This window comes from Diabrotica virgifera, chromosome 3 (genome assembly GCF_917563875.1).
Source record: "Diabrotica virgifera virgifera chromosome 3, PGI_DIABVI_V3a".
Taxonomy (NCBI): Eukaryota; Metazoa; Arthropoda; class Insecta; order Coleoptera; family Chrysomelidae; genus Diabrotica; species Diabrotica virgifera.
This window is the reverse complement of record NC_065445.1, coordinates 200,879,035-200,893,299: the sequence shown is the minus strand read 5'-3', so window position 1 is coordinate 200,893,299 and position 14,265 is coordinate 200,879,035. Positions and strand designations below refer to the sequence as shown.

General features: G+C 30.8%; 2 protein-coding genes across 2 annotated transcripts in view; both read right to left on the bottom strand.

The window, feature by feature from the left end:
* The window catches only part of LOC126882676 (dynein axonemal intermediate chain 3), a 302,917-nt gene that overhangs the window by 54,457 nt on the left and 234,195 nt on the right, over nucleotides 1–14,265 (bottom strand). The gene's annotated exons all lie outside the window — the stretch shown is intronic.
* Nucleotides 5,616–10,449, bottom strand: LOC126882300 (uncharacterized). Its single transcript, XM_050647166.1, has 3 exons — nucleotides 10,237–10,449; nucleotides 9,696–9,892; nucleotides 5,616–9,524 (listed from the first exon to the last, which is right to left on the bottom strand). Exon 3 carries the CDS (start codon nucleotides 9,232–9,234, stop codon nucleotides 7,075–7,077), a length of 2,160 nt encoding a protein of 719 aa, XP_050503123.1. The 5' UTR covers nucleotides 9,235–9,524; nucleotides 9,696–9,892; nucleotides 10,237–10,449; the 3' UTR covers nucleotides 5,616–7,074.

Below are 14,265 nucleotides of genomic sequence, written 5' to 3'. Positions count from 1 at the left end.
AACTTTATGACCCAGTTTTGGGAGTTCGTTTTTTATGTCCTCGGTGTTAGTAGAGTGGTGAAGGTATTTTATTACAACTCTATAGGCTCGATCCTGTTTTAACTGATATGTGTTGTGATAAATGTTATGTTCATTAAAATATCTAAACATTTTTCTATATGTATCTGGCGTGCCACAACTTAATTTTACGACATTGTTAGTTAAACTTTTTGTATGATATTCTTCCCTTTCTGCTACATCCTTAATTTTTTGTACCATTTTTTGATAGTCTTGTACACCGTGTATGAAAATTGGCGGATGGTTTGCTGTGTTGTTCTCCCTGGGAAGGATTACTTCATTTTCTAGCGCTTCAAATCTATTTTCTGTTACAATAATATTTGTACTGTTTGAATTGTCTGTTGTTTTTCTGATTTTTCTTCTTTTTGTGCTTCTAATTTCTTGCCAATCGTTGCTGCTAGCTGGTTCGTTGTTTTCTTCCTCTTCCTCACTGGTGGATGGTAATCGTTGTAATTGATAATTTGAAGCAGAACTATGATATGTGATCGGCACTAGTGGAATTTGTGTCTGTGGTAGTGGAGGGTACAAGTTAGGTGGCATTGGTTTAGTTGGTGCTGGTTGCGACATCGATATTAGATATGGCGTGATTTGTACATTCATGGCTAGTTGCCCTTGTGTGTTGACTTGTTGATACATTTGTGGGTTGCTTATTGAATTATTACTAAACTCTGTATTTATCCCGGATGGAAACATATTTTGAAAAATATATTTATCATCATTTGCGTACCTGTGTATAAGTTTTCCTGGACTGGGCTTGTCACAGTCCCGAACAGGGTGTTTTTTGCTGTACTAAATTACTTCGATATGTCGATACAAGAATGGACTGAACAAATTTTATCTACGTTAAATAATCTGTGGTTAAATCACAAAATTCGAAGAGAAACTTTGAATTACTTTGACCGTTATTTTGACAATTTCACTACAGAAAGGTGAAAATTGAAGTTAGGGGGTTGTTTTCACTGATTTTTTCGTAGAGAAAAGCAGGTACCGACATTTTTTTTATTAAAAGTCGCTTAATTTTTATGCTAGAAACTTTTTATTATTTTTTTTGAAAGGTCTAATTGTATACTTGAAAAAAAATATTTTAAGTTTTCCTCGAAAAATGCAAATTTTTCCCATTATTTGGCTTTGAATATTTCAAATTATGCATTTGACGAAAAAAGCTAACTTTAACATGCCGTATCTCGGTTTGTATTGGTCTTATAGATATTATTGTAAAAGAATTTGATTTGTGTCAATTTGTGTCTAAAAGATACAATTTTGATATCTACAGTTTTTTTGATTAAATGCATATTTTTCGAGATATTCTCAAAAAAAAACCTCTAAAAAAGTCGATTTTTTCGTTGAAAAACTGTTATTTTTAAGCGCGAATAACTCGAAAAATATTAGTTTTACGAAGAAAATGTAAAAAACATTTTTTTCTTAGAATCACCTTTTCCATCGAATTACATGGTTAAAATGTAATAAAAAATTCCCACCCCCGAGATGGGGTGGCAACCACCCGCAAGGTTTTAGCGTATGATAGCGGCATGATATAGAAAATGATCCTTGGACTATTTCCTACCTTTTGTGAAAATTTCAAGTAAATCCATGCTGGACGAAAAAATTGCGAGCCAAAATGCCAAAATGCAAATCGACTATTGGGGCCGACCGACCGGCTCTGTCCCGTCATACAGCTGACCGACTATAATATTTTTATTTATATTTAATTTAGAATGTGTGTACTGATTTTCAGCCTTAGTAAATGGAAATAATTACCTTCGTAGGAAAGCAACTTTGATACCCCTGTTCTACGTTTCGCTTGACCGACCGCAGTATGTTTCTCTACACACTCACAGTAATCAACTGTGAAAAATCTAGCTTTACTAAATACAAATAGATTTTTCAGCGCTGCCTCTCCGTCTATAAGGGTAAAGTACCTTGTACTTGTACTGTACCTATTTTACTTGCTAAGCACGTCGTACGTCTCTTTCGTTGTTAATGTCAGATTCATTTAAGTATTTTCTACGGGAAATAAGCCACAATTTTACTAAAAAATGAATTTATTAACGTTTCGAAGCCCAAATCGGGTTTCGTTGTCAAAATACAAAATACTATTAAAATAAACAAAAATGTTGTTGCTAAGTAAAAAAATTCGAAACGTTAATAAATTCATTTTTTAGTAAAATTGTGGCTAATTTCCCATAGAAAATACTTAATTATAAAAATGCCACAAGGAAATAGCTTCAGAACAACATTCAGATTCATTTGATATAAATGTTAAATGTATTGATGTTCTTATTTTCTTATTGTAGTGTAACATATAGGGTGCCGGGGTGGAAACCACTTACGGAATAAATAAAATTATTTCTGTGTTCAGCAGTTCCGCTCATTCTGTTCTTGTTTTAAAAAATTATAAAAAAAGACCCGTCGATTTTTATATAATATAAATGTGCGCTTTTTAAACAATTACATACATCAAATTTTAAATGTACAGTGTGATCCACGCAAACTTGGCATAGTCCATAAGCTTTACTTTGAATGTAAAACACCATGTATATTTTTATAAATTTTTCTTTAATACTGATCCTGATCACCTGATGTCAATGAAATAGCTACTTATATGAAACAGGTAAAATTTTAAAATTATATAGGTAATTATTAATTTTAAAATTTTAGGTATATGTAGGTCAGAAAATAAAGCTGAAAAAATTGCAAAACCTCGCAATTCTTTCATCCATCATCGATTTGTACAACAATACGGGATTAGGCTCATTTCACCCTCTAGTTCATTTTCTATATTGAGCCGTTATACGCTCTTGTTTTTTTAAGGGTGAAAACTACCGCTAATTGTAAAAAATTATAAAATAATCTTTTAAACTTTAATATGGTCAACATCTGTTTTTTTTTAGTTAAATAATGATTGTGTTATGCTTTAGGATATGATATCATGATATTTTAACCCTTAAAACCACCATTGTTGGAGCAACATATAAAAAATTTATTTATCATAAAAGAATGATTTCGACTTGCATCGATTTACATAAAACTTTGGGATTAGGATCATCTCACCCTGTACTTCATTTTCTATATCATGCTCAAGGACGTTGACTATTTTTAGGGGTGTAATCTACCCCTTATTGTTAAAAATTATATAAAAACATTGGAAACTTTAATATGGGTAAAATTTGGATCTGATTAGTTAAATACTGATTGTTTTATGCTTTATAACATCATAATAAGGGCGTCAATAAGTTATTTCATCAATTACATACCATGACGCCACTTTTACTTTTCCTCCCTAGGGAGGAAAAGTACTTTTACTCCATAGGGAGGAAAAGTACTACTTTGCTATACAATTAGGTCAGGAAAAGTACACTTTCGGTAGAGGTAGGTGGAAAATAGTTATTTATGTACCAAGTCAGTAAAGTAGTTACTCTTTATCGAACGAGTCTGATATTATGAGCAGAGCGAGCGTTAGCGAGCGAGGCAAATAACAGACGAGTTCGATAAAGAGTCTTTACTGACGTGGTGCATATAAAATTTTATCGCCAATCATAAAAAACATTAACACTTAACACTTACTTAGTTACATCCTTCTAATGAAAAAAGAGTGTGTGTACTTGGTACGCAAGTAAGAATTTATAAGTATTTCTATTATTATAATTCAACTCAACGAAATAAGTATATTTTAAACAGTTTAATCGTATTTTTATTTAAATATTAAACCAATTTTAACACTCAAATTAAAATACCAAAAATTAGAAATACCGTTAAGGCTATGGGTACATAATTCGCAAATATTTTACGTGTATCCCTACTTTTTCTGTCTTTACACGGCAAATTACGTGTAGTAAAATTCACACTGGTGTGGATATGTAAACATTACTAGAATGTCATTCTACTTGAAAATGTCATAATTAATTTAAAGAGATGGCTTTTGAATGTTCTTGGATAACTGTTATTTTTATAATTGCAAATTATTAATTCAGTTAATAAATGTGATAATTTTTTCACTAACTATGTTTTCAGTGATTGTAATAATTTATTTGTACAACAAAAACTAATAATCAATCGAGAAAAGAGGAAAAGTGTTAAAGTGATTTTTTAATAATATGTTGTTATTTTGGAACGCTTACAATTTTGAACATCTCTAACAACAAAATACTTTGATCACAGGATATATCTGATGTATTCTCTGCTTGGATCTTTCACAAATAATACACAATAAATAACTTTTTATTAAGTTCACGTCTTAAATCAATTATTTATCAAATACACTATATATCAATAATATTTAATCAATTTCTCAAAATATTCCCGATGCAATGTCAAATATTTAAAATTGTCACTGATTGTCAGTGTCAGTGTCTGACTGACAATAAGTGCGTTCGCGGGTGCCTGTCGGCGACTAGTCGGCGACAAATTAGCAGCAAAACGGATGCGCACTTTAAAATGATGTAAATAATATCGTTAATAGATAAATATACAAGATATATTTACCTATTATAATTTAATAATCAGTTATTAATATTAATTAAAAGTAAATATACCTTGTTTATTTATCTATGAACGATATTATTTATATTAAATGAGGTTAGAAATTGTCGGCGACAATTTGTCAACTGTACCCGCGAACGCACCTAATATATGCTGACAATATTATATTCGGTTGAGTGCGTTGTAAGACAAAGACAGATTTGGAAAATATTACCACGGCATTGTGTTCATTTTTTTCAAATCCTGAAAAAACCAATAAATATTTTTGAAAAATTTAAACGCAGAATGAAAGACTAAATTATTAGCGAGGGCCGAAAGTCCCTTAGAATAAATAAAAAGTTTATTTTGAATGAGATATTTGAATTTAAAAATCACACTAAATTTTCTCTTAGTTTTTTCACCCCTGTAACTTATTAAAATAAACATTGTAGAAGTTCTCAGGGACTTTCGGCCCTCGCTAATAACGTAATCTTTCATTCTGCGTTTAAATTTTTCCAAAATACTTATTAGTTTTCTCAGGATTTGAAAAAAATGAATCCCCATTTGAATAGCATTGCAGCCGAAAATACGTTCCGACCCTCTTAATAGCTACGTTATTGTTTATGAAGTGTAGCCTTCCGCAGCACAGTTGCTTTTCCCTTGATGAATAGTAGAAAATCTAAATAAATGTATTTGCCAACAAATTATCATAAATATCTGTCACCGCCCAAGCAGCAAGAGTCAGTCGAAGAGACGTCGAATGTATGTCACTACTCGACGTCCAAATACGTTGAAACAACGGTCGGTTCAACGTGAATTCGACGGCACAATGTCATAGTTGAAACGACGTCGACTTATGACGTTTAATCGACGACGAGATATACCTCACTGATAACGTTATATAGACGTACAATAGACGTTGGAAGTTATTTATCGCAGGTATAGTTTCTTCGAATGGCAGCTTTCAGTCGTCAATTGGATGTACATGCACTTCATTTTTAGCATTTTCAAGTTAAAAAATAAACAGGGCATGTGTCTTCCGATTAGCAACTGCTGCTCTAACAAACGTAACCTGTGTCAAATAGTAAAGAAATCAAAAACTCTGTCAAAACTTTTATTATATAAAATACAAAAAACTTTGTAAAATGACATATGGATATAAAATACAAGAAACTTTGTAAAGCAAATGGCAGGTAGGGTGGCTAAGATATACCTGGTGACGAGATCAGGTAACAGTGAATAACTTTTTTGTTAATAAACCGATTATTTTGAAATCACATAAATATTCAGCTTTTGGCGGTGCTTCAATTATTACTTCCGGTTTAACCGGAAATGAGATAATTTTTTTGTGACAATTTTGTTCTTCACAAAATTTCAAATCTAGTGATGTATCATACTTGACAATGTATCTTTTTGAAAATCTTGAATCGCATCCCCATGGCTATTTAAAAATAATATTTGAATGGTCATAAATAAGTATTTTTTTTTAATAAATATAACTTTTTAATAATAATCTTTTTCATAAAATTTGCAAAATATTGATGTGTAAAACATACTTTTTTAAATAGTCAAAAAATTTAATTCATTAAAAATTTGAACATAATCGAGAATATTTTTATTTTTAAATTTTTTGACTATTTTTAAATAAAGATGTTACATTTGATACATCAACATCTTGCAAATTTTATACTTATCCTTAAAAACTTGTGTTTATATTAAAAAAAAAAATACTTACGACCATTCGAATATTGGAATTTTTATTTTTGTTTTGTTTTTCAAATATTTTTTTATCGAAATAAAATTTTAAAACAAATATTCGGCAGAACACAAGATAATTATTAATTTTTTTATATGCAAGCTAATTTTTCAAAATAATATGTTTAAATAGTCATGGCGGGATGTGATTCAAAGGAAATGACAACTTTAACAATTAGTCATCAATAATTTAAGGATGCGGTTACGTTAAAAATGGGATGAAAACGAAAAATGCAAACCATTTAAATTCCTTTCATAAATTCTTAACCAAAATACTTCATAGAATACCTATCTTACTTAGTCCATGTTGCAATAAAATATCGTTCTTAAAAATTACTTTGTAAAGACAGTTATTGCGCTTCAGTGAAATATCACCAAATTTCATCAAACTATTTTTTGACAACGATATTTTAATTCAACATGGAAAAATATGCGAGGTATTCTATGAAGTATTTTGGTTAAGAATTTATGAAAGGAATTTAACGGTTTACAATTTTGATTTTCCCACCATTTTAAATTTAAATGCACCCTTAAAAACCATATGTTGCCACTTTACAATTTTGACAATATCTGATAGAAGACTTTAATTTATTACTATTTTTATTTAATTTATTTTAGATTCGAAAAAATAAAAATGTACTTTTACATTGCTCATTTCTAAATGTTTGAAAGAATTTAATTTTTTTTCATAAATGGCCACATGTCCCTCTTAAAAGTATACCCTCCTCCATTAAAAGTAACATTTATTTTTGTAAAAGTCTGCCGAAGTTTGTTTTTTTCCATAATAATGCTAAAATATTTACTTTATAATAAAGGAAATGATAACCATTTACTGTTGTTGGGTGGATCAAGAGGGAATAACATACATTTTGTAATTATACTGTCGAGATTAAAAAGTTCCATATTTTGAAGTAGTTTACTTACGATGCAAATATTAAGTGATTTTGATTCAAAAGGGTAATTATAGAAAGATTCGTAAGATGTAAACTTTTGACCTATTAAAAAATATTCATTTTTAGCATTAACTATGTTATTAATTTTTATTACACAATATTCGTTGTTTAGACAATAACAGTTGACATTGGAATGTGCTTCTACAGTATACACAATATTATTATATTTAAGCTTATTATACTGTTTAGTAGAATTAAAAGATAAATGTAACAGTGGACCATTAAAATGTTGAATTTCACATTTCTTTGTGACACTATCATTAATTACTGATATAGTATTAGCTTCTGTCAGGCGACAAAACAATTGTTCTAATGGTTTATTAGGCGATTTCACTGACTTTTTTATTTCATTTAAATAGTTTTCAAAAGGAAAAGCAGAAATCTGGTCCAATGGACCAAACAACCGAGCTTCTTCACTCAAGTGACACAATACATGAACATTATAAATTAAAAACTCTAATCCATACAGGTCTTTGGAATGGGTTATAAAGCAGTCCAGTAATTTTCTAGGAACATCACAACCAAAATTTGCTAAGTGCCTTTTAGATAACAGGATAGTAACAGAAGAATGCAATAGAAGAAAGTGTTCATACATAGCCTTATCAATATTTTTTAAAACTAGGACTCCTAAATAAAGCAAAAGAGTTCTAAATTCTGTTGCTTTAAAACGAGCTACCTCTGAAAGACTTCGAGGTTTTCTATTGAACTCTGAGACAACAAATTTTCCATAAAAAATTAAGTTTTCTGATATGTTTGTAACATCCCTACCACATAACCGAACACGCAAGTCACCACATATCCATGTGAGAAGAAGTTTTTTCATAACACCTAAGTATAAACAATGCATAGAGTCAATTGGAAATTTTGAAACCAATCCTATATTTAAGACTTCCAAAGGTGAAATTCCAGTATGATGATTCTGATCAGATTTTAGCAAAAATGACTGATCCGATCTCCTTGGTGCCAAAATGTTATTAAAAATCATCCTATGTTTAAAGTAGTCTCCTTCTTCAGTACATTTATCACACCCTGAATAACCGTTGTGCGATTTTATACATTTTATAAAGGCTCGAGCTGGAGCATCACAAATGAAACTATGAACATGTATCCTATATTCTTTATCTTTAAAGGTTAGACCATTCTCCAGTAAAAATTTAAGATCATTAATAAAGTCATTCAAATAATCAGCCAGTGGGCTAGGTTTAGAATTTCCACAAAAAACACCTATAGCGAATGGTTTCACTTTTATACTGCTATTTACAATTAAACCCAAGATAGGCCAAAACTGCACTGAAGAGCTTTTAAAAAGAGGTAAACCATCAATATTAAAAGATATTAGAATATCGTTTGAAATTATTGAATCATTTGTAGAAATATAGAATTTAAGATAATTTTCCAATCCAAAATGAACATAACTGCCTGAAGTTAGTTCTTTTTTTAAGGTAATAGTAGTTGGTGTGTTCAAAAGAGTCTTAGAACTCAGAGGTAATTCTGGATGAACTGGAACTAACACATGAAGAAGATCAGTTACTGTACTATGAGTGACTTTGTTACGAATTGCCCATCTCTTTAGTTCACCATGTAAGTCGTAAGAGTTTTTTTGAAATTTATTGGAGTTACTTGCATTATCTAAACAACTTATTAACTCTAAATCCATTTCAAAGTCAGATTCTATGCTCGTGTCATTTTCAATTTCACTAATATTATTACTATTAATTAAATTTTCAGAACTAACTTTAGAGTTGGTGACATCAGTACTAGAAATTATATTAACGGAATCACTATCTACTACTGTTTTACTAACAAGTGAAGAAGTCTGATTTAAATTACTTCTAGTGACATCAGTACTAGAAATTATATTAACGGTATCACTATGTACTATTGTTTTACTAACAAGGGAAGAAGCCTGATTTAAATTACTATTAAGACCTTCAATCGTATTTTTAAGTTCCTTAGCCACCCTCCTACACATTTGGCGTTCACCTACAGATTCTTTATAAAACCTTTGCATGTTTAATCAAATAAAAAACTAAAATTAAAACAATTCCAAATTAGTAATTTTTCTTGTTACGGTTAGGAGCATGTTTTAACCAGCGCTCTACCCTAGAGCAACTCACCTAGAACCACTTTGTTTAAGCGCAGTTAATTAAATGGTCGCTTATTTGATACTCTGTCATGCCGCCAGTTGTTACCGAAGTAATTAAAATGCTTCGCAATATTATCTGTCAAAAGAGATCTTAATATCCTATTATTCTTCTGGGTAACATCTTTCAGGTTTGAAATTGAGGCACAGTTTGATTTCTAAAAAAATATAAATTAAAAAAAAGTTATTTTACATTTAGGTGCAACTAATTTCTTTTAATTTATACAAAGAAAGTTTATTAAGGGAATAATTTTCTATTATAAACAAATCAGCAAAAAATTTAAATTTTCTTAATTTCTACAATTGGGTACAAGATGTATACAACTTACAAAAGTGTTGAAGTTCTCTTCTTCTGCCAAACATATCTCTAGTTCTTCCAGGTCTTGTAAGGATTCTATTGGCAATTTTATTTTGAAGTCATCAGGTAAATCTGAATTTTTAAATGGTTTTGATTTCTCCAAAATATTTAGAATTTTTCTGTTCTGTTCCTTAATTGTTAATATATGTTTAAGTAGAACCTTCAATCCTAGAAACAAAACATATTTACAACACATTGAATAAAGTACAGAAGGTTTTCCATTAGTTTTTTGCAATTATTCATTGATACTTATAATGAATGCATGCTAACATTGTGTACCTATATCGTTGGTTGTACCTATGCCCATAAAAAATTGTAAGTTTGGGGAAAACACAATTTGACCATTTACATTAATAGTATCAGTAATAACAACTATAAAAATTAGATGATTTGTTACACTATTGGAAGCTTTTTCAAGTCAATTTTTACGGTGTGCTTTAAACCAACAATATTTTTGGCAAATCAATAAGGTAGTGTTGTGCAAAATTACTCCCATAAATAAAAGAACTTACCATTTGTATCCTGAAGACTATTATCAAAATTTAGAGACTCGTTCAGAGTCGGTGTTTGTATTTCAGTTGCTTCTTGCCTACCAAAAGACGATGAAATAAGAAATAATCCAAATATAAACTAATTTAATAAACGAGGAGCCAATGGATGGAAAAAAGCGAACTCCTTGAACACGATGGATCAAGAAAAACAGGAAAACGTAAACTAACGGAAGACGCAATGAACTGTCAACACCGATGGAATGGGCAAGAAGTGAATTTAATGACGCCAGGATGAGATAGCGCTAGTCAGGGAAGGAGGGAAGATAATGGCCATCTTTCCTAAACAAAAAATTTATTGTGGTAGTCAGCGTTGCCAGCTTGGGGTATTTTTCCATAATTTTGGAGTAATTTGAAAGCGTCTAGAGGAATTTTTCTAAGCAGAAATGGTTGTGGAGGGACAATTATGAGATATTTTAAGGGGTCATAGTAAATTAAATTTGCGTATATACGTAGAACTGTATAATTATACTCTCATATAATCGAAGACGATAGGACCTATGAATTATTTCCAAGGCCCTCTGTTGATAAATAGTATAATTTTGGTTTATTGTTCTCTACATTTGACTACTAATTTATTAAAATGCGTCAAAAATTTAAATTTAAGGGGTTTGAGCTTCAATTTGAGGGAATTTCAGTTTCTAAGTGGGGGATTTATAAAACCACATCTGGCAACTCTGGTCATTATGATAATATCCAACCAATGAAGAAGTCAAATTTTCCCTGACAAGCTCTGTCTCTCTCTAGGACCTCTCACTTGTATGTTGGCCGCAATGTCGCTTCACTGTTTAAATGGGATGGGGCCATTCCATCCGTGTTGACAGTTCATTGGGAAGACGGCACATACACCACCATAACCAACAAAGCCATTTTGTTTGATTTGACTGTCAAAAACGTCAATTGTCATATTGTCATCCAAAATACACAGATAGCGGCAAGACTTTTTTTAGCCAATCACTACATAGTATTTCAAAGTAATAATAATTTGATTGGTTAAAAAAATGAACTCGATATTCTGTGGACAGGACCTTTTTCGCCGTTATGACAACTCAATGAGAAAGTTTCGCGCAAAATTTGAATTTATTTAATGATAAGTTTTTTGAAGATCGATGAGTGAAATCATTGTTATAGGTACTAATATTAAATTTATATACGTCCATGAATTTATAGGTCTAACGATTAAAATAATGTTGTTTTGCTTTGTACCTCTGGTCCCAGGCAACCAAACGACGTTTTTATAACGTAGATAACACGTCATAAAAATGACCAATTGACGTGTTTCTGTGACGTAATATTGACGTTGAAAATCACGTGTATTTGTCTCATCGATTTGACGTCATAATTGTGACGATTTTAAAACGTCTAAAAGGTGACGACTTTTATACGTCGGTAAAATCACGTCTTTATTACTTTCAAAAAGTGACCTCTTTCAGATGTTTCAAAATAGGTAGTATAAAAAATAGGTAACATGAAACCTATAGGTCTACGTCCCATGTGTCGAAGATATACTACCATTTGTTTAAGATCGCTTGTGCATTAGAAGCAATCTAACATTGATTATGCATGATTGTACCAGCCCTCGCATTATAGAATTTTCACTATCTATATAAGTATACCTACCTACTGTGTCAAAACTGAAAAACATACAAACTAATAAATAATTTATTAACAAATTACTCGATAAAACTCGATAACACATAGGTAGTTAGTTCATTAACAGAAAATAAACATAACCTCAAACAGTTGTCAAGAAGAATACTTCATTAAACTAACTCACTGAGCAAAAACGAATACAAATCTCTTAATTAACACGTTTCTTCAACTAAATATCTAAATGAAAAGTCTTATTTTATCAGACAAGACACAAACCACGTAAACAATAAATGAGAAATTTCTGATGAAAATTATTTAACGAAATTGTTTGGAGTAATACAAACAAGCTCCTCCCAATTTTGTGACGTCAGACTTAAACTGTTTGAAATGAAAACGTTTTTTAAACGTTATTTTAACGTCATTAATCTTACGTATTTAAAATCACCTACAAAAGACGTCTATATGACGTAATTTTCAAACACGTGTATATATTCAACCAAAACTGACGTTATATGACGTCAGTTGGTTGCCTGGGGTGTTTTACTGTGTTTTTACTTTGAACTAAACTTTAGAATTGACGCGCGAAGTATTGGTACATTATAGAGTACCTACGCATTCGTTTGTCTAATGTCTATTTTCAGTTTGATTTATAGATATTTCTATATCAAATAACTATAATATTGATGGTTACTTTCATAACGTCTTTTCAACGTTCATTTTTGGTCGATAAATTCTACCGCCCTACAATCGACGTTAAATCAACGTCTATATTATGATGTCGAAAAGACGTCTACAAATCGACACCTAATCGATGTCGTTTTAAGGTCGATCGACGTCAAGGTCTACAAATGACTTAGTATCGACGTATATTCGACTAACTCTTGCTGCTTGGGCGCCCTTTTCATACCAAACGCCATTTCATAATATATTTGCGTTAGTACAAAACTTAAAGATTTAAGAATTTTATTAATAGTCCTGTCGCCAGGGGGGGTACAACGGCCTCGTTAATTCAGATGGACTTACCCAAGTTTTTTTTATGTATTTTGACCCGTAGAACCCGAATTTTTTGGGTAACAGTTGATCCGGATGTCGATAAGATTGTTATAGACCAAGAACTTGAGGAATCAAATAACAGCGATTTTTGGCAAAACAAAACAATATTTTGTATTTTTTGGGTCATTTTAAGCAAAAAATATTTCTACAAGTTTTTTAGTAGGATGCACAGTTTTCGAGATAAACGCGGTTGAACTTTCAAAAAATCGAAAAACTGCAATTTTTAAACCCGAATAACTTTTGATTAAAAAATAAAATAGCAATTCTGCTTAGCGCCTTTGAAAGTTCAAGTCAAATTATGTCGGTTTTGATTATTTGCATTGCTAAAAATTTATTGTGTTATTGTTAAACAAAGCTACAAACAACTAGTGCGTGAGTGATGTTTCTATGATTTCTCATTTAAAATCGAACGAGTAGGTAGAATAGGTACTAGTGCAATCAAGACTATTTCTACGTTACATGCGTTAAAACGCATGTAAAAGCACGGGAAACCCTACGTGTTTATAGCTTTGTTAAACAATAAAAAAATAAATTTTTACCAACGCAAATAATCAAAACCGATATAATTTGACTTAAACTTTCAAATGCGGTAAGCAGACTTGCTATTTTATTTTTTAATCAAAAGTTATTCGGGTTCAAAAATTGCAATTTTTCGATTTTTTTAAAGTTCAACCGCGTTTATCTCGAAAACTGTGCATCCTACGAAAAAACTTGTAGAAATATTTTTTACTTAAAATGGCCCAAAAAATACAAAATATTGTTTTGTTTTGCCAAAAATCGCTGTTATTTGATTCCTCAAGTTCTTGGTCTATAACAATCTTATCGACATCCGGATCAACTGTTACCCAAAAAATTCGTGTTCTACGGGTCAAAATACATAAAAAAAACTTGAGTAAGTCCATCTGAATTAACGAGGCCGTTGTACCCCCCCTGGCGACAGGACTATAATTTTAGACGAAATAAAAATTTCGTATGACAGTAACGACGATGACAGAATGCTTTTGCATCTTGGCCGATTGCGATGTTTAATCGATAGTTGTTCAAGTAATCAATATTGAATAAGTAGGTACCTAAGTAATTACTAAATCTGTAAAGTTTCGATTTATGTTTTATGAATATAATTGCAAAATACTACAGAATTTCACTTTCTGACATAAATTTAATTAATAATAACGTCAATTTTGTACAATATTTTTAATAATTAAAGTAAATAAATTTTAAGTTCACTCAAATAAACAATCGATTACTGCTATCGACCGGTTACATTCAATCTCAGTTAATTTGATTAATCGCGGCAGGTAAAGTAAAATTCTTCATTCACTACAATAAAGTGTTACTTTACTACCG

Bases quoted from the DNA above. Each gene is read 5' to 3' on its own strand.
- LOC126882300 (XM_050647166.1), bottom strand. From the start codon at position 9,234: ATGCAAAGGTTTTATAAAGAATCTGTAGGTGAACGCCAAATGTGTAGG.